This window comes from Crocuta crocuta, unplaced genomic scaffold (assembly GCF_008692635.1).
Source record: "Crocuta crocuta isolate KB4526 unplaced genomic scaffold, BGI_CrCroc_1.0 scaffold125, whole genome shotgun sequence".
NCBI lineage: Eukaryota > Metazoa > Chordata > Mammalia > Carnivora > Hyaenidae > Crocuta > Crocuta crocuta.
The window spans coordinates 7,027,572-7,045,825 of record NW_027531143.1 but is presented as its reverse complement, the minus strand read 5'-3'; the positions used below and the strand labels follow the sequence as shown (position 1 = coordinate 7,045,825).

Sequence of the window (18,254 nt, the reverse complement as noted above, 5' to 3'; positions counted from 1 at the left end):
ATCTGAGCGTATTCTTAGCTATAAGTTATTTCTACAGAGAGTTAAGTGGACTATTTGAACTATACTCCATGGCCTGTTAGTTGTTGGCTCTCTGTAGAAGTTCTCTCAATCTAGATTCACAGTTGGAATGGGTTTTTTTTTTTTTTTCCTGTTTGTTGATCCATTGGTTGGAATGCTCTATATGAATCCTAGCTATTCTACACAGGGAAAGCAGTCAGACAGTCTGCTACTGGCATTGATGCTGGTAGCTTTGAGTTCATAAGATAATCTCCAACTCCAGACTCTAAAGATGCCAATCAAGTGGTTCTTTTTTGCCTCTAGGGCTCCTTTTCCCTGAACTATTTTGGTGAAATATTAATTGATTCAGAATCTTTTTCTCTTGTTCCTTGGACAATACGCCCCTTAAATTTCTTTGGTGGTATCTATTACTATTGGTATCGATGATGAGAGTTAATAACATTTAGTGAAGACTTACTAAAAGCCTGACACTGTTTTACATACTAAATAGTCTTATAATTGCCACTTTAGTATTTTGAGTTAATTATTATTATTATTCTCATTGTATAGATGAGGAAATTAAAGCGTAGAGAGAGCATATAATTTATCCAAGCTCTTAGAGTAACTAGGTGAGAACAGATTTAAACCCAGGTTGTCAGAGACAAGAGCCCAAGCTCTTAACTGTGTATTTTACAGAGTCCCTTCAAAGCAGCATTGCCAGTGGTTGCCAAGCTTGCTTGATTGCAAGTCCCATAGCCTTAGCCAGAGCCCCAGCCCCACCACACCTGGACAAATAGAGCAGAGGTAGCTCTGAGCTCAATTTGACCTCCATACTCCATCCATTTCTTTAAAACTTTGGTGGTTCATAGAGGTAAGTTTAACACTGGATTTTATTTTGCAGACTTACTAATGGGTTTCTTAGGCCTCCTCAGTTTCATGAAGTCACATAGCATTGTGTGTGTTTGACTCACAGGTTAGACCCAGAATAGTTCCAGTAATCCTTTCAGTCATGTTTAGTCAATGCATACTCCTTTAACGTTTAGCCTAACAGCCTAGTAGTCAAGGTAAAACTCTACTCTGAATTCAGTTCTAAGGGAATGATTTTAATAAAAAGCACAGCTGTCATTCACAGTTAGGTGTAAAATCTTGGAAAAATATAATTCAAATAACTCTAGGCCACCTTAATTTTTGCCTCTGCCTGTCAACACCCCAATAACAAAACAAAATAAATAAACCACTCCCTGCCCACATCCAGAGACATCAAAGAATATCGTAGGTACCTTTGTGGCAGGTGTCCCTAGAGTTGGCCCAGAAGTTTTACTGATGCAACAAATAGAAAACACCCTTATCCCTCTTTCTTATTTTTTAGGCTTCTGAAGCCCATGCTCAGTGACCCTTCTTGTTACATGGAACCTTCTCTTGTTATATTACGTGATGCCCCACATTCTGAATATTAGCTCTTAGAATTTTCATGAATAAAATTATCCGCCATATTTTGCTGGGATAAAGGAAGTCTAGGTGCTGTGGACTCAAACTCAGGTCTGAGAGCTCAGGAAAGGTAGCCACAGGATGTAACATTTCAGCTGAGACTTGTAGGAAAAGGAAGAATAGTTTTCCAGGTAAAACAAAGAAGAGGAGGCAGGGGGTCATATGGGAAAAGAAATGTATTGTTTGGAAAAGCCCTTTCTCCACTTCAAACTATGATAACATATACCCCAAAGAAAGAGTCTGTTTGGAGCCATTCACTAGCCAAAGGCATTTTCTAGTGGAAGTTTGTCATGGAAAAGCTTTTCTCTTAGAATCTTTGGGCAAGAAGAAATGATAAGGAATATTCTAAGCAGTCTGCTTCCAGGCTGAATTATATGCCTACTTAAAAATATATGCATAACATATAGACTAAAAATGACATGAACCTTCCTGTTCTCATCTTACTTTCAATTGGATGTGTTGTTGTTAGTACTTTTCAGCTCAATTGTTGCTGTTTATCCAGTTGGTATAGGTCAGTTTTTGTTTGTTTTGTTTTCACTCTCCTTTCTCCTTTCTGCTGCTTAACTTAGGTCCACTCAGTCGTCCATTCAGACTTCTACTAGAGAAGGAGAAAAAAATGAATCGGTTTTACTTTTGTAGATAACTGCTTTATTAAATGTCTTGATGAGAAAGTTGGTGAAAAATATTGGATTGCTGGATTATAAGAGGCTTTTCAAGTCTCTGGATTTCATTAAAACCTTCCCTTTATTGCCAGAGGTATTCAGTATTCTGTATTTTATTGTTATATTATTAAAAACTATTGGTTAAAGATATTTCCTGTTATATATCTCTGAGTATTAGGGAGTACTAATTTTTTTAAAAAATGTTTATTATTGAGAGACAGAGACAGAGCATGAGCAGGGGAGGGGCAGAGAGAGGGAGATACACAGAATCTGAAGCAGGCTTCCACGCTCTGAGCTAGCTGTCAGCACAGAGCCTGACGTGGGGCTCGAACCCACGAACCGTGAGATCATGACCTGAGCTGAAGTCGGACGCTCAACTGACTGAGCCGCCTAGGATCCCCCCAATCAAATTTTTAACCACATAATTTTTCTTTTTGAATTTATGGATTTTGACCCTTCTGTTTTTTGGAGTTTAGGTTCAGAAAGCAGGAAGATGAGACTTTGGGTTCTTTAATAAAGTAACTGGTATTGTAAATTATTCTTCCATCTTTTCACCTTCTTATTTCTACATGCCTCTATATGTCAGGTAGTGGATAGGTGGTGGGGACATAGTTCTAACATACTCAGTTTAGAAGATAGGTTTCCTTTGTGCAGAGAAAGTTAGCCTAGTACCAAATGAAGCAATTCCTATTCATTTTCTTTTTTTTTCTTTATGAACACTGGTGTGATGACACTTAGATATGAATTAATAGAGTAGAATGTGGTCTTTGGCCTGTGGTGGTGAACATACACAACAAAATTTGGTAACAGACTTTGGTCCATATGTTTATTTTAATATTTAAGGAAGATGGAGAGATTGAGAAGCCAGAGCTGGTCATATTGTAATTCATATAATATTCAGAATGTTCTGGCAAGTTAGAGTGTTCTAGAAGAAGCTCTTTTATCTTTCTTCCATTTTATTTGTTCTTTTCTTACCTCTCTATACTCCAAATCAGGAAAACAAAAATTGCCATGATGTATGCAACTTGATAGAAGATTTAATCAAATGGCTCCCAAGGATCAAAATAAAAATATATCCAAGTTAAGAGGAGAGGATGTAACAAAATCCAGAATTTCTGTGGAGAGAAAAGTTCTAAGCAGACAGTCATAACATGGGATGTTTTCTTAAATGTATTTGTATTTATATGAAATTTTTATTTCTCTGGGCCTAAACATGTAGGGCTTTGAAATTAAGACATATTAATTATAAACTCATTCCTTAATTGATATTCTCCAATATTTTTCTTGATCAAATTGAGTTAGGTTGGTTACACACATACACAGGCATATAAGGATATATACAAATGTATATGTGTTATATCTTATTTTTCTTATATTTAGTAATAAATTAAAACTTATTTTTAAATGAGTTTACTAACATATTACTGCTTCTTGAATGCAAATAACTTTCTTAAGATAATAAAAACAGTATTATATTTAGTCCCAAACATCTCAGAATATGGAAGAAAATTTATCCCTTTTAGTCTATTTATTTGAATCTCATTCCTTTTAAGAAAATCTGTCATTCACTGATGACATGCTCTCTTTTTAGGACCACGTTTCTCCTGAAAAAATAAACAGTAGCCTTTCTACTAAAAAATACCTTTCTGAGTTTCTAAAGCATTTTAAAAAATTCCAAAGATATCAAATATCCACAGAAGATTGAAAATGGAGTCTTTGAATTTCCCACTGGGAAGTACATTTCTTCAGAAAAATATTTTCCTTAATATTTTTTTCTTTCTGAAAATCTACTCTCTTCTTTCTCTGAGGATTAAGTGATTTGGTTTATGTAAAATGAGATTTGAACCATTACCAAGTCTCAAATAAAACTTTCCCCTTGAGACTTAAAAAGAGTTTTATTTACACTAAGGAAATAATTCCCTCCCCCCCCCCACCCCGCCCTGTGTAGTGGTGGGTTTGGGTGATGAGGTGTTTCCTGATTGGGATCATCACAGTAAATTTAGGAATTATAAGTACATTTATATGTGTTTGTGTACCTGCATGTGTGCATACACACACACACACACACACACACACACACACACACACGCAACTTTAAGTTTACCAAGAAAGTGTGTACTACTACCTGCTTTGGTATAAGTTGAGTGCACTGAAGGAGGAAGGACACTACGTTTGAGATTGCAGTCGGGCAGTATTTATTGAGATAACATTACCTCTACAATACAGAAACTGTGCTCTAGAAATATCATGGATATAATTACATCTGAAAGGGTTTTGAAAGGAGTGGTCATAGTCAAGGGATTAATTTACATGCTCCTAGCACACACACCACAAATAAAATCACAGCAAATTTTAAATTCTTTTGAGGGATCATTTTTTTCCTATTTTTTCGTCTTTTATGTTTCCCCCTTTTTTTAAAAAAATGTAAATTTTAGTTAGCATATAGTGCAATATTGGTTTCAGAAGTAGAATTCAGTGATCATCACTTACATACAACATCCAATGCTCATCACAGCAAGTGCCCTGCTTAGTACCCAATCACCTTTCTAGCCCATGCCCCACCCACCTCCCTCCATCAACACATAGTTTGTTCTCTGTCATTAAGAATCTCTTGTGGTTTGTGGAGCGCCTGGGTGGCTTAGTCGGTTAAGCGTCCGACTTTCGCTTAGGTCATGATCTCGCGGTTCGTGGGTTCGGGCCCCGCGTCGGGCTCTGTGCTGACTGCCAGCTCAGAGCCTGGAGCCTGTTTCAGTCTGTGACTCCCTCTCTCTCTGACCCTCCCCTGCTCATGCTGTCTCTCTCTCTCCTAGAAATAAATAAAAACATTAAAAAAAAAATCTCTTGTGGTTTGTTTCCTTCTCTTCTCTTCCCCACCCCCTTTCTCATATGTTCATCTGTTTTGTCTCTTAAATTCCACATATGAGTGAAATCGTATGGTATTTGTCTTTCTCTGATTGACTTATTTCCCTTAAGATAATGCATTCTAGCTCCATCCATCTCATTGCAAATATCAAGATGTCATTCATTTTGATATCTGAGTAATATTCCATTAAATATATATATAACATCTTCTTTATCAGTTCATCAGTTGATGGACATTTGGACTCTCTCCATAGTTCAGCTATTGTTGATAATGCTGCTGTCAACATTGGAATGCATGTACTCCTTCGAATCTGTATTTTTATATCTTCTAGGAAAATACCTAATAGTGCAATTGCTGGATCCTAGGGTAGTTCGATTTTTAGTTTCTTGAAGAACCTCCATATTGCTTTCCAGGGTGGCTGCACAAATTTGCATTCGCACCAACACTGCAAGAGGATTCCCTTTACTGCATCCTTTCCGACACCTGTAGTTTCTTGTGTTGTTAATTTTAGCCATTCTGACAGATGTGAGGTGGTATATCATCATGGTTTTGATTTGTATTTCCCTGATGATGAGTGATGTTGAGCATCTTTTCATGTGTCTGTTAGCCAGCTGGGTGTCTTCTTTGGAAAAGTGTTTATTCGTGTCTTCTGCCCATTTCTTAACTGGGTTATTTCTTTTTTGGGTGTTGAGTTTGATAAGTTCTTTCTAGATTTTGGATAATAACCCTTTAACAGATATGTTGTTCACAAATACTTTCCCCCATTCTTTAGACTGTCTTTTAATTTTATTGTTTGTTTCCTTCACTGTGCAAAACCTTTTCACTTGATGAAGTCTCAAACATAAGTAGTTCGTGTTTGCTTTTGTTTCCCTTGCCTTCAGCAGTGTTGCCTAGTAAGAAGTTGCTGCAGCTGAGGTCAAAGAGGTTATTGCCTCTTTTCTCCTCTAGGATTTTGATAGTTTTCTGTTTCACATTTAGGTCTTTCTTCCATTTTGAATTTATTTTTGTGTATGGTGTCAGAAAGTGGTCCAGTTTCATTCTTCTGCATAATGTCATCCAGTTTTCCCAACACCATTCGTTGAAGAGACTGTCTTTTTTTCCACTGGATATTCTTTCCAACTTTGTCAAAGATTAGTTGACCATATAGTTGTGGATCCATTTCTGGGTTTTCTACTCTATTCCACTGATCTATGTGTCTGTTTTTGTGCCAGTACCATAGTGTCTTGATGACTGCAGCTTTGTAATATAGCTTGAAATTTGGAATTGTGATGCCTCAAATTTTGTTTTTCTTTCTCAACATTACTTTATTTGGGGTCTTTTCTGGTTCCATACAAATTTTAGGACTGTTTATTCCAGCTCTGTGAAAAATGCTGGTGGTATTTTGATAGGGATTGCATTAAATTGGTAGATTGCTTTGGGAACTATTGACATTTTAACAATATTTGTTCTTCCAGTCCATGAGCATGGAATGCTTTTACATTTTTTGGTGTCTTCTTCTATTTCTTTCATGTGTGTTCTGTGGTTTAGATAGACAGAAGTATAGATCTTCTACCTCCTTAGTTAGATATATTCCTAGGTATCTATTGTTTTTGGTGCAATTACAAATGGGATCAAGTCCTTGATTTCTTTTTCTTCTGCTTTGTTATCGGTGTATAAAAATGCAACAGATTTCTTCATGTTGGTTTTATATCATGCGACCTTACTGAATTCTTTATTTTCATCATTAACTGATTTATATATTTGGGTACTTCCAAGTCGGGGGCAAAAATCATTTGTCAGATCTTCTTGATGGATAGGGCCATTATGATATAATGCCCTTCTTCATTTCTTGTGACAGTCTTTGTTTTAAAATCTTGTCTGATTAAGTATGGCTACACTGCTTTTCTTTTGACTCCAGGACCATGAGAGATGGTTCTCCATCCCCTCACTTTCAATCTGCCTGTATCTTTAGCTTTAAAATGCTCTTGTATGCAGGATATAGGTGGATCTTGTTTTTTATCCATTCTGATACCCTGCGTATTTTGATTAGAGCATTTAGTCCATTTATATTCAGAATGTTAATTTAAAGATATGAATTGAGTGCCATTGTGTTACCTGATGATGCTCTCTGTTCCTCTCTAATCTCTGTTGCTTTTGCTTTTGGTCTTTTTTTTTTTCTTCCTTCCTCAGAGTCCCCCTTAAAATTTCTTGTAGGGTTGGTTTAGTGATCGTAAACTCCTTTAGTTTTTGTTTGTCTAGAAAGCTATTTATCTCTCCTATGTTGAATGACAGCCTTGCTGGATAGAGTATTCTTGACTGTATATTTTTTCCATTCAGTACATTGAATATATCTTGCCCCTCCTTTCTGGCCTTCCAGGTTTCTGTGTACAGATCTGTTGTTAACCTTATCTGTTTTCCCTTTGTAGGTTAAGGATTTCTTTCCCTTGCTGCTTTTAGGACTTTTTCCTTGTCTGTGTATTTTGTGAACTTGACTATGTATCTTGGCGATGGCTAGCTTTTTTTAATTTAATGGGAATTCTCTGTGCTTCTTGGATTTTGATGTCTGTGTCCCTTCACAGATTAAGGACATTTTCAGCTATAATTTGCTCAAATAAACCTTCTTCTTCCTTTTCTCTCTCTTCATCTTCTGAAACTCCTATGATACAAATGTTATTGTGTTTCAATAAATTGCTGAGTTCCCCAAGTCTGCCTTTGTGATCCCTGACCTTTGTTTCTTTCCCTCTTCTTTTCAGCTTCATTATTTTACATAATTTTATCATCTGTATCACTTATTTGCTCCTCTGCCTTATCCATCCTTGTTTTTATGTCTTCCATTTGGGTTTGCATCTCAGTTATAACATGTTTAATTTCAGCCTGACTAGATTTTAGTTCTTTTGTCTCTGCAGAAAGAGAGTCTCTGGTGTCTTCAATGCTTTTTTCAAGCCCAGGTAGTATCCTTATAATCATTGTTTTAAATTCTAGTTCAGACATATTACTTACATCTGCATTGATTAAATCTCTGGCCATCGTTTCTTTCTGTTCTTTGTTTTGAGGTGAATTTCTCCATCTTCTCATTTTGGAGGAAGAAAACAACAACAATAATAATAGAATGGAATAAAATTGTAAAAACTTTTAAAATCAGACAAAGGAAGCTAGAGCTTAGGTATGTTTTGGTCTGCTTGTTAAGAGAAGCTTGACAGAAAAAAGTGAAAAGAGAAAAGAAGAGAGGAAAATTTAAAAAAAAATTAAATTTAAATTTAAAAAAGTGTCCATTCTGTATCCAAGAAACAAACAACAACAACAACAACAACAACAAAAAGAGGCAACAACAAAATGAGCAAATGAACAAAGAAACAAACAAAAAAACAAATGAAACTACCTCCAGTTTCCCCTATAGCTGAAACTTTGCTATAGTCTATGGTAGATGAAACTCTTGGAAAGGATTTGTGCTGGTCTTCTGGAGAGGGGCCTGCTGCTCAGATTCTCAGGCCAATTTGCCCCAGTGGAGATGTGGCTGGAGGCCACAGGGGTGCAGCGCTTGATGTAATGGCTCTGTTCTCCACTTGGAGGTCCTGTTTAGCTCACTGGGATGGATCAGTGTTGGTCGGCTAATAATGATAAATGGCTTCACCCCGCTCTCTAGTCTCCAGAGAGGGAAATTTGCACCCTCACAAATACATGATCAGTCACCCCTCCTCTGTCCCCTGCTTCCATCAGCTCCCTGCCTTACCCTTGTCTGTGCCTGAGCACTTATCAAACAGTGCCTCTCTCCAGAGTTTTATCTCAGGCACAGTTGTTTCAAAACCCCACACCTCAGAGACCTTTGCAGTTTAGACCCTCCGTGATCTTCTGGGAGAGAGTCTCACTGCCTTGTGGCTGGCTTGTCCCAGGAAATGGTCTTGCCACCACACAGTGGCAGTGGCTCAGAGTTTATGGTAAATCACAGCACACAGCTGGTGCCAGGGTTTGCTGCCCTCAGCTGGCATCTTTGTTCCTATATTGGTGGCAGTTTGATGGTGCCCACCTTGTCTTTTACCCACAGAGAGGTTGTATCATCTCTACCAAATGCACTCCAAACCAGGAAACGATTTCTCCCCATGGGACGTAGGGGATCCTTAGGCCAGTTGCCTACTCCTATGGCCTAGGCAACACCAGAGGCTGATCTCTGAAACTTCTGACTCTGTGCTCTGCTGTTTATTAAAAACTGGCAGTATTGAAACCTTCTCCCCCTCTCCCTCCAGTAAATGGTTTTAGGTAACCACTTTCTTGTGCAGTCCCCTGCAGGTGTTTTCACTCTTCCTCTTTAGCTGCTTTCAGGGGGAGTGCTTTCTTAGGCAAACCTGAGTGCTGCTCTCTCCCCACCTGTCTTTCTCCTCCCCATGAAAATAGCTCCCTCCCCCTGCAGCACAACAGCTTTTCTCTGTTCACCCAGTTCACCTGTCTGCATCACGTACCTGCCTCTGCCTGTTCTCTCCCTCAAATTATGCAGATTGTTCTGTTAATCCTCAGATCTATTTCCTAGGTATTCAGAATGGTTTGATGTTGGTCTTTCTGTGTTCAAGGGAAGAGACAAGCATAGGGTCCCCTTACTATTCCACCATCTTAACTCCTCAGATCTTGGGATTACTATTGATATAAAGGTAAAGATAAAAAAGATTTTAGCCTAAAGTTTTAGAATACCTAATGTTTGAGAAATAAGCTCAATATTCTACATATACTTTAATACAGAGTAACAGAAATTTATAGGAGGTGTTGGGAAGCCATGGTGATTGCTACCCATGGTTGGTATCAGTAGTCTTTAGATACAAATAGTACATGAATTCTATGTTGTGTTTTATAATATAAAGATTAATTTTCAAATATATTTACTTTATACCTTTCAAGCATCCACAGTCACTTCAAATATACCGAGGCCATTTCTACTTTCCTTATTGGTTTGTTGCTAGGTAAATGATAAAGCTGGTTGCCATTTTTAACAGCCACATGAGGTCATGTCTGTTTCTATGCCAACAGATCCTCTTGGGAGAGTATTTTCAGTAAAAGCCCTGAGGTGGTGACTCCTTTGCAGCTCCAATGTTGCCAGCGCCTGGTTGAGCTTTGTAAACAGTGCCTGCTAGTGGTTTACAAATATGCAACTGACACAAGAGGATCATTCTCAGGCACTGGTACAGATTGGAGCAATTCCAGGTACTTGTTTACATTTCTGCACCCTGTGAGTTTTATATAAAGTAATGCCACAATGCAGTTTGAAATTGAAAGTATCTTTTCATTTATATAGCTAGAGAAAAAGCTAAAGACCGAAAATTCATACATGCTGTTATCTACAAAAGACTTTTAATTTGCACAGGCTTTACCTTTGAAGGACCAAACAAGGACAGCAACCACAAACCTGAAGGTGACAGAAATAACCTACATGGAAATGAGATTATTTGCTTTATATACTTTTGCTTTCAAAAGCCAAGTAAAAGCATCCAAAAATGGTAATAAACTTTTTTTCCCCAATACGGATATTTCAGGTTTATCCTTCAGCCTGATAAGCTGAGAAGATGCCTTTTGTTTTTATTGTTAAGTATGTCTCCAATACCCCCTTCATTACCAAACAAATCTATGGGAGGTGAATTTTGTTAAGTTCCATTTAAAATTTGAACTTTAATAAATATTGTCCAGTTAAAATAGGTAGTTTTCCAAATAATAAAAAAATAATATTGTTCTTAAGCTGCAAAAATACACAGAGTACAAAAGAAGTACATTTTAGACAATCATAGTTCCCATTAGAATTAAAGATGGATATGTGACTTAATTTTTAGTATATATACGTTGAAGTACTACTCAAGATAGAGGAGAAAAAACCATGACTTTGAAAAACTAAGTGATAATCAAAAGATAATAGTATTCAACTAACAGCTGAACAGGCAATGAGGAAAATGGAACCACTCTAGCTTGGATTTCCTTTTGAAACACCTAGAAATTAATCTGTTTATTATGAAAATCACAGGGAGTATAATAAAGCTAACTTTCTGACTTATAACAGCAGAATGGCTTGGAATATATTTCACAAAAATTATTGAAAGATGTATTTTTAATCTTTGTATTGGATTCTGACTGTTGCCTTACCTTTAACCTATCAACTCTGCCCCGGCAAATAGAAGATGATGGATCAGAACAATGGTAAAGGTAAAGCTAGCCATTAATATTTAAAATACATAAATATCAAAGCAATTATTTTATAGTTTCATGGTTTGACTGAAGCAAATTATTGAAATAAAAATACTACTTTCATTAATATTTTCCAATGATTTGAAAGAATGATGGTCATTATTAAGACATTACAACATATAAATGAAGACGCTTCATTTTAAAGAGTGATACTCTAGGAGGATGATCAGGAAAATCTTACGTTCCAGTCTAGGAAGGATGGCTTCAAAATCTTTAATGTCACACGTACAATTACAGATTTTGTAACCCGTTTTCTGTTGAGGGATCTTAGAACTTTTGTAGGCAGCCCAAGTAGAATGAGGTCACTCTGTAAGAAGCAGTTACACCTTGCAGTTGGTTCAGGCCTTTTTAATTTCTCCCCCTTTTTTGTGGTCAGAAGAGATATTCTTGACTCTGGAATCTTGAGTTCTAGACTTCTGATAAATGCTCAGTATAACCCAAGTATGGTGATTATAAGCATTTTGGGGTACAAAGGTTAGTAAACACACCCTCTATTCCTGCCCAAGTCCAGCACCATTTGAGAGAGAAATGTAGGAATCAGACAGATGATCATCAGAATGTGGCTTCATTACTGAGTAATGCTACATTAGGGGACATGGTGTAGATTTGATCCAAGTGAGTTCTCTAAAATTGACTTTGAGAATTAAATCCAGTCATAGGCAGAGCTAGATCAACCCAAACCTTCCACACTACCCCATAAAGTCTAGTTCTGTTAGTGTTGGGTAAAGAACAAGTAAGGATGCATCCTTTCTGCAAATAGACTGATCCAACGAGAGAAGGGGGTCAAGCCAAATACACATGGTTCCTTTTTTTAAACCTGAAAATCAGGGACACCTGAATGGCTCCATCAGTTAGGCATCCAACTCTTGATTTCAGCTCAGGTCATGATCTCACAGTTTGTGAGATTGAGCCCCAGACTGAGCTCCGTGCTGACAACACAGAGCCTGCTTGGGATTCTCTGTCTCTCCCTCTCTCAGCCCCTCCCTCTCTCTCTAAAAATAAATAAATAAACTTTAAACCTGAAAATCAGGTAACTCACTTCTGGTAAAAGGCCAGAAATTTGGTGGAAATTCTTCTACTTGGAAACACAAGGAGGAGAGAGAAATGAACATGTCGTTCTAATATCTAGCTATTAAAACCCAAGTCAGTGTCACATTAATTTAAAACCATGTGAAACTAGCCATATCTTCTCTCCCTTGTCAGTCAGGAACCTATAGCATTTTACTTTATATGTTGAAGTCACTTAACTTATATTTATTAATACATAGATACATTTCATTTATGAAGTTACATAACAGTATAAATTGATATTTTAATTTAATATACACCTAATAAAAATAACATATACGGTATACCTAAATAATTTATGAGGAAATATAAATTTAGCTAATTTATCTGTAAAATTGAAAGAGAAGAAAATAGAGATAACATCAGTCAGGTTTATGGACCATGTTTATCTTTATCAAAGATGTGCATGATCTTTCTTAAGAGGCTTTAAAGTATATATGGCACCCATTCCATGGAAGAGAATAGCCTTGAATCTTGCAGTCTTAGAAAAATAATAATTTAATAGGCTTACCAAGTGGAAAGCCATTTCTTAGAGGTAGCCTCATAACTAAGCAAATAGAATGTCTATATAAACCCAGATAGTCATATATATATAGATAGATACTAGAATTAAATAGTCATATATATATATGATATATGTAGATACTAGAATTAAAATGTGTTTCTATATTTCATATACTGAGCTCCCATATAAGCTCATTTCACAAGGCATTTTATTGCTAAAAACATTTTTAGTTTTTGAGTTCAAACTTCTGCCTTTGGTAATAGAGCACTAGGTTTTTGGACAAATCTTCCCTTTAATCAGAACTAGAAAAGCTAGACAAAATCCCAATACCTTTGCTTGAAGACACTGGAGAGTTAATCAGGTACTTAGTGAGTGCTTGTTAGTACTGGATAGCACTTTGTAAAAAATGTTTATTTTTGAGAAAGAGAGAGAGAGTTGGGTAACAGAGAGAGAGGTGGGAGGACAGAGGATCTGAAGCAGGCTCAAGAGCGGAGAGCCTGATGCAGGGCTTGAACTCACAAACTGTTAGACTGTGACCTGAGCCAAAGTCAGACACTTAAACTGAGCCACCCAGGTGCCCCACTACTGAGTAGTACTTTTTATAGACTCATGGGCCTAAGAGAAAAAGTAGCAGTTCAAGGCCTACCAAAGATGGGGATATTGGTAAACACCCTAGATTCCTAGGAGTAACACTCATCCAGATGTTTTGCAAAGCGGAAGTTAACAGAATTACAAGGAAAAATAGACAGATCTGCAACCATAGATGGAGAAAAATATATATTTATTTAAATTAAAGATATAGAACATCTTAACAATGTAACAGACTTAACTGTCATGTATGAAGTGACATGTATGAATCTAATAATCTCAGAATATAAAATATCAAGCACACCAGGAACTTTTATAAAAACCAATCATATAATGAAATAACAAAACATATTTCAGCAAATTTAAGAAGACTTAACTCATACAGAGTTTTTTTTTTCAGACCCCATGCCACTAAGCTAGAAAATAATAGCAAAAATTATAATAAGAATATCTATGCTTTGGGAAGATAAAAAAAATATACTTTTAAGTAACTGATGAATCAAAGAAGAAATCCTAATGGTTATAAGAAAATATTTTGAATGGAATGATAACAAAAATATTATAATAAAAAATTACAGTAGGTAGACAAATCATTATTATAGGCATATTTATAGACTTAACAGTAGGCAAGAGGAAAGGTAAAAATTAAATATCAGTAACAATTTTGAAAAATGACAAAATGACTTTAAAATAAACCTGAAGAATACAGAGAAAGGAGAGCAGAAATTAATAATAATGAAACAAACAGAATAAAGATTAACATGGCCAAAAATGTGTTTTTGAAAAGACTAGTAAAATTGATAAGCAACTTGTGAGACTGATCAAGAATACAAAAGAAGGAAATAGTTAACATCAAGAACAAAAAGGATCAGAAGAAACTAACACTGTCGATGCCTTGATCTTGGACTTCTAGTCTCCAAAATTGTGAAAATAAATCTCTCTTGTTTGAAATTTAAAGAAAAATAACCAAAAGGAGACATTACAACAGATCCTACAAACATTGAAAATTTGTAAGAAAACAGAAACAATTTCATGTTGATAAATTTGGTAATTTAGATTAAGTTAACAAATTCCTGGAAAAACACATATCTGTTATGAAAAGTGACACAACTTCTTGTTAGAAGGTCCAATATAGAAATTATTAGTTTGACTATTGAAGAAATTGAATCAGTAATTAAAAACCCTCTCAAAAGTCACTCTAGATTTACAGGTCTTCACTATACAATTCTATTAAGCCTATCTAGAGAGCAGACAAGAAGGGAATATTTTCCAACTTGTTTTATGAGGCTACCATACCTTTGATACTAAAACCTAACCAGGACATTACGGCAAAGGATAGTGACAGCTCTATCTTATTTCTGAATGTAGATGCAAAAGTCTTAAATAAAATACTCGCAAAACAAACCCAGAAACTTTAAATCAGATGATGTATCATGACCAACTTCTGTTTATTGCTTCAATTTAAGCGTGCAATTAACACTAAAAAGGGATCAATGTAATTTTTATAGAAAAAAAGATTATTTTAAAGGATACAGATAAATCACTTGATAGAACTCAGTGTACATGTTTTTTTTTGAAAAGTGTTTAGCAAGCTAGAAACAAAAGGGAAATTCTTTAATTTAATAAAGAATAACTAAAAAAACCTACAACAATCATGACTAATGATGAAATGTTGAAGGATTTCCTTATGAGATTAGGAACAAGACAAGATTGCCCGTTATTACCATTTCTATTTATTATTGTACTAGAGGTTCTAGCTGCTTCTATGAGGCAAGCACAAGAAATAAAAGGCACTAAAGTAAAACTCATTGCTAGTAGATATGATTGTGTTCATAGAAATCTAAATAAATATACAGATAAGTTATTAAGTAAATTTAATAGCTTTAACGAAACCAAAGTCAAGATAAAAAAATCAGTTCTATATAAACAGCTCAAATATGAAATTTTGGATACGATATTTTCAATAGCATCAAAGAATAGTTAATACTTAGAATAAATGTAACAAAAATGTGTAAGACTTTTGGGTAGGAAAATGTAAACTCTGGAGAGATATACCATGTTCACCATTGGAATCAATATCATTAAATGTCAGTTCTCAAATAGGCCTGAACATCTCTAAGTTCAATGTAATCATAAATCCCAACAAATGGTTTTTTGGAGGCACAGAATTTGACCAAAGCTTGTTCTAACATTTATACAGAAAGGCAAAGGGCCAAGAATAGTTAAGACACTCTTGAAATAGAAAAAATAAAATGATAGGATTTATGAGTTATAGTGTAGTAAGACTTTTAAGTTAATTTAATTTAATAGTGTAATATTGCCAAATAGATAAACAGGCCAATGAAGCATTGAAAAAAGTCATAAGTAGACCTGGGCATATATAGAGACTTGATTTATGAGAAAGGGAGGTACATATGACTTATGACAAATGAGAAAAAAATAGTGTGGAGATAATTGGGTTTCTAAATAATAATAATAATAAAAGGAAACCTTACTGATACCATGTACAAAAATCATTTCTAGTGAATTGACTATGTAGATGTGAAAGGCAAAACCAAAGATTACAGAAGATAATATAGTAAAATATTTTTATGATTTTGAGGTATGCACAGATTATAAAAAATAGGACCAAAAATGTAATCCATAAATGAAAAGATGAATTTTACTACATAAAAATTAGGAATATATGTTCATTAGGATATATCATAAGGGGGGTAAAAAAACAAGCCACTGAATGGAAGAAGGTATTTGCAACCTATATAACCTATGTAAGATTTTTAGATCATATAAGAACTCCTACAAACTTCTAAGAAAAAAAACAGAACACTCTATTAAAAAATGGGGAACATATTGGAAACGAGGGAGGGTGCTATAATATAGGGTTCTGGGATTTTAGGAGCATTCAGTTATTTAACCTGGGTATCAATTTTACAAGTAATCACTTTATAATATTCATTAAGCTAGATGTTTATGTTTTATACACTTAAGAATGTATACTATACAAGTGAATTAAAGACATGGTACCATTATGGCCCTAGGCTAAGATAGCTTAAAACATCAATCTCAGAACAGGGATGGTCTTGCCTAGTGAGGCTGATGTTCATAACACATAAATAATATTTCACTCATGTACACTATTTCTTTGGCTCTATACTCTGTTAAACAGGCATGGCAGAATCTGTTGGACTCTTCAGAAGAGAAAACTGAAAACTGAGGCCCTTAGGGGTTAAATAGTGTATCTAAATCCACATTGCTAGCAATTGCAAAAGTGGGTCTAGAGCTACCCCTAGCCAAAATCAAAGTTAAAACAGTGGGACAATCCACACTCATTAGGATGGCTGTTATCTCCAAAATGCAAAATAATGTGTGTTGGTGAGGATATTGAGGAGTTGGAACCCTCATGCATTGCTATCTCAGAATGTGAAATGATATGGCTGCTATGGAAAACAACTTGGTAATTCCATCAAAAAGTTCAATGTAAAATTGCTGTATGACCCAGCACTTTCACTCCTGTGTATATACCCAAAAGAACTGAAAACAAGTACTCAAGCAGATGCTTGTACAACAATGTTTATAGCAACATTATTCACAATAGCCAAAAGGTGGAAACAACTCAAGTGTCCACCAACAGATGAATGGATAAACACCATGTGATATATACATACAATGGAATACTATTCAATCTATATAAAAGAATAAAATTGTGACGCATGCTACAACATGGGCAAAACTTGAAAGCATGATAACTAAATAAGCCAGACACAAAAGGACAAATATAGTATGATTTCACTTATATGAGGTATCTAGAAAATATCTAGACAAATTCATAGAGACAGAAAGTAGAATAGAGGTTACCAGGGAATGGGAGGAGGAGGAAATGGGGATTCTGTGTTTAATGGGCAAGGAGTTTCTGCTTGGGATGAAAGCGTTTGGAATTAGATCATGGTGATGGTTACACAACCACTGTGAATGTACTTAACGCACCGATCTGTACACTTAAAAATGAGAAAACTAGCAAGTTCCATGTTCTATATCTTTTACCACAATAGAAAAAAAAAATTTTAACATAGCTAAAGTATTATGATGAGCTTCATTTACCTTGTTCCTAGTTTGGACTAGGAAGCTGGATTTATTTTGGGGGTCTCTGGGGTCCTGATCTTACTCTAGGAAAGGAAGATCTTACTCAAGTAAAATCAGGACCCTTTACTCAAGGTATAGCTTAAGTTTTCAAGGCTCATTCCCTACCAGTCTTGTAATGCTCACATTCCAGAGATCCTCCGTGGTCAGCAATAAGTTGGTACATGACAGATCAACCAATTCTATGTCAAGTAGGAATTAGACAAATACATGTTTTTTTGTTTATGTGATGAATGTGAGTTTGTGTACACCTAGCCTCAGAGATGAGGAGTGAGGGTACATATGTGAGGTATTTCTCCTGTTATCTACAAATTAGCTATTTTTGTACATCAGGAGTAAACTAGAATAGAGGTAAATCTGTACTATAAATGTACTTCCCAGACATCTTCTTCTTGCTAAAAACAATCAAATTATATGATTTAATTTCATTGCAAAGAACATTTCAAAAATAATCTTTGATGGTCAGCTAGTGTGGAATCTTCCAAAAGATATTAATGGAGATTTTAAGGATATAATCCATTGTGTTTCCCTGTAATGCTTTAAAATATCCCACAGCATTTGCTTTAGGGACACCAAGTGTGTCTTTCAATTTGATTTCATATGCTTTTTTTTAGTTCATACTGAATTTTTTTTCTCATAAAAATTTTCATTTTAGCTTTTCCTGCTTCTATTAAAAAGTTTAGGTTTGTGGATGTGTAATCTTTATCTACTTTCTAGGTTATTTTATACTTCATAGTTTTGAAAAAAAATG

The 18,254-nt window shown here is 35.4% G+C and overlaps 1 protein-coding gene across 5 annotated transcripts in view; it reads left to right on the top strand.

Annotated features, from left to right (window-relative positions):
* The window catches only part of TTLL7 (tubulin tyrosine ligase like 7), a 139,514-nt gene that overhangs the window by 114,131 nt on the left and 7,129 nt on the right, over positions 1 to 18,254 (top strand). For 4 of the 5 annotated variants that reach the window (XM_077771049.1, XM_077771051.1, XM_077771050.1 and 1 more), the window contains one exon: positions 10,003 to 10,176. In XM_077771049.1, coding sequence (XP_077627175.1) covers positions 10,003 to 10,176 — 174 coding nt within the window. Of the gene's footprint in view, positions 1 to 10,002; positions 10,177 to 10,336; positions 10,385 to 18,254 lie in introns of all 5 variants that reach the window. The other variant, XM_077771053.1, reaches the window with a different exon arrangement.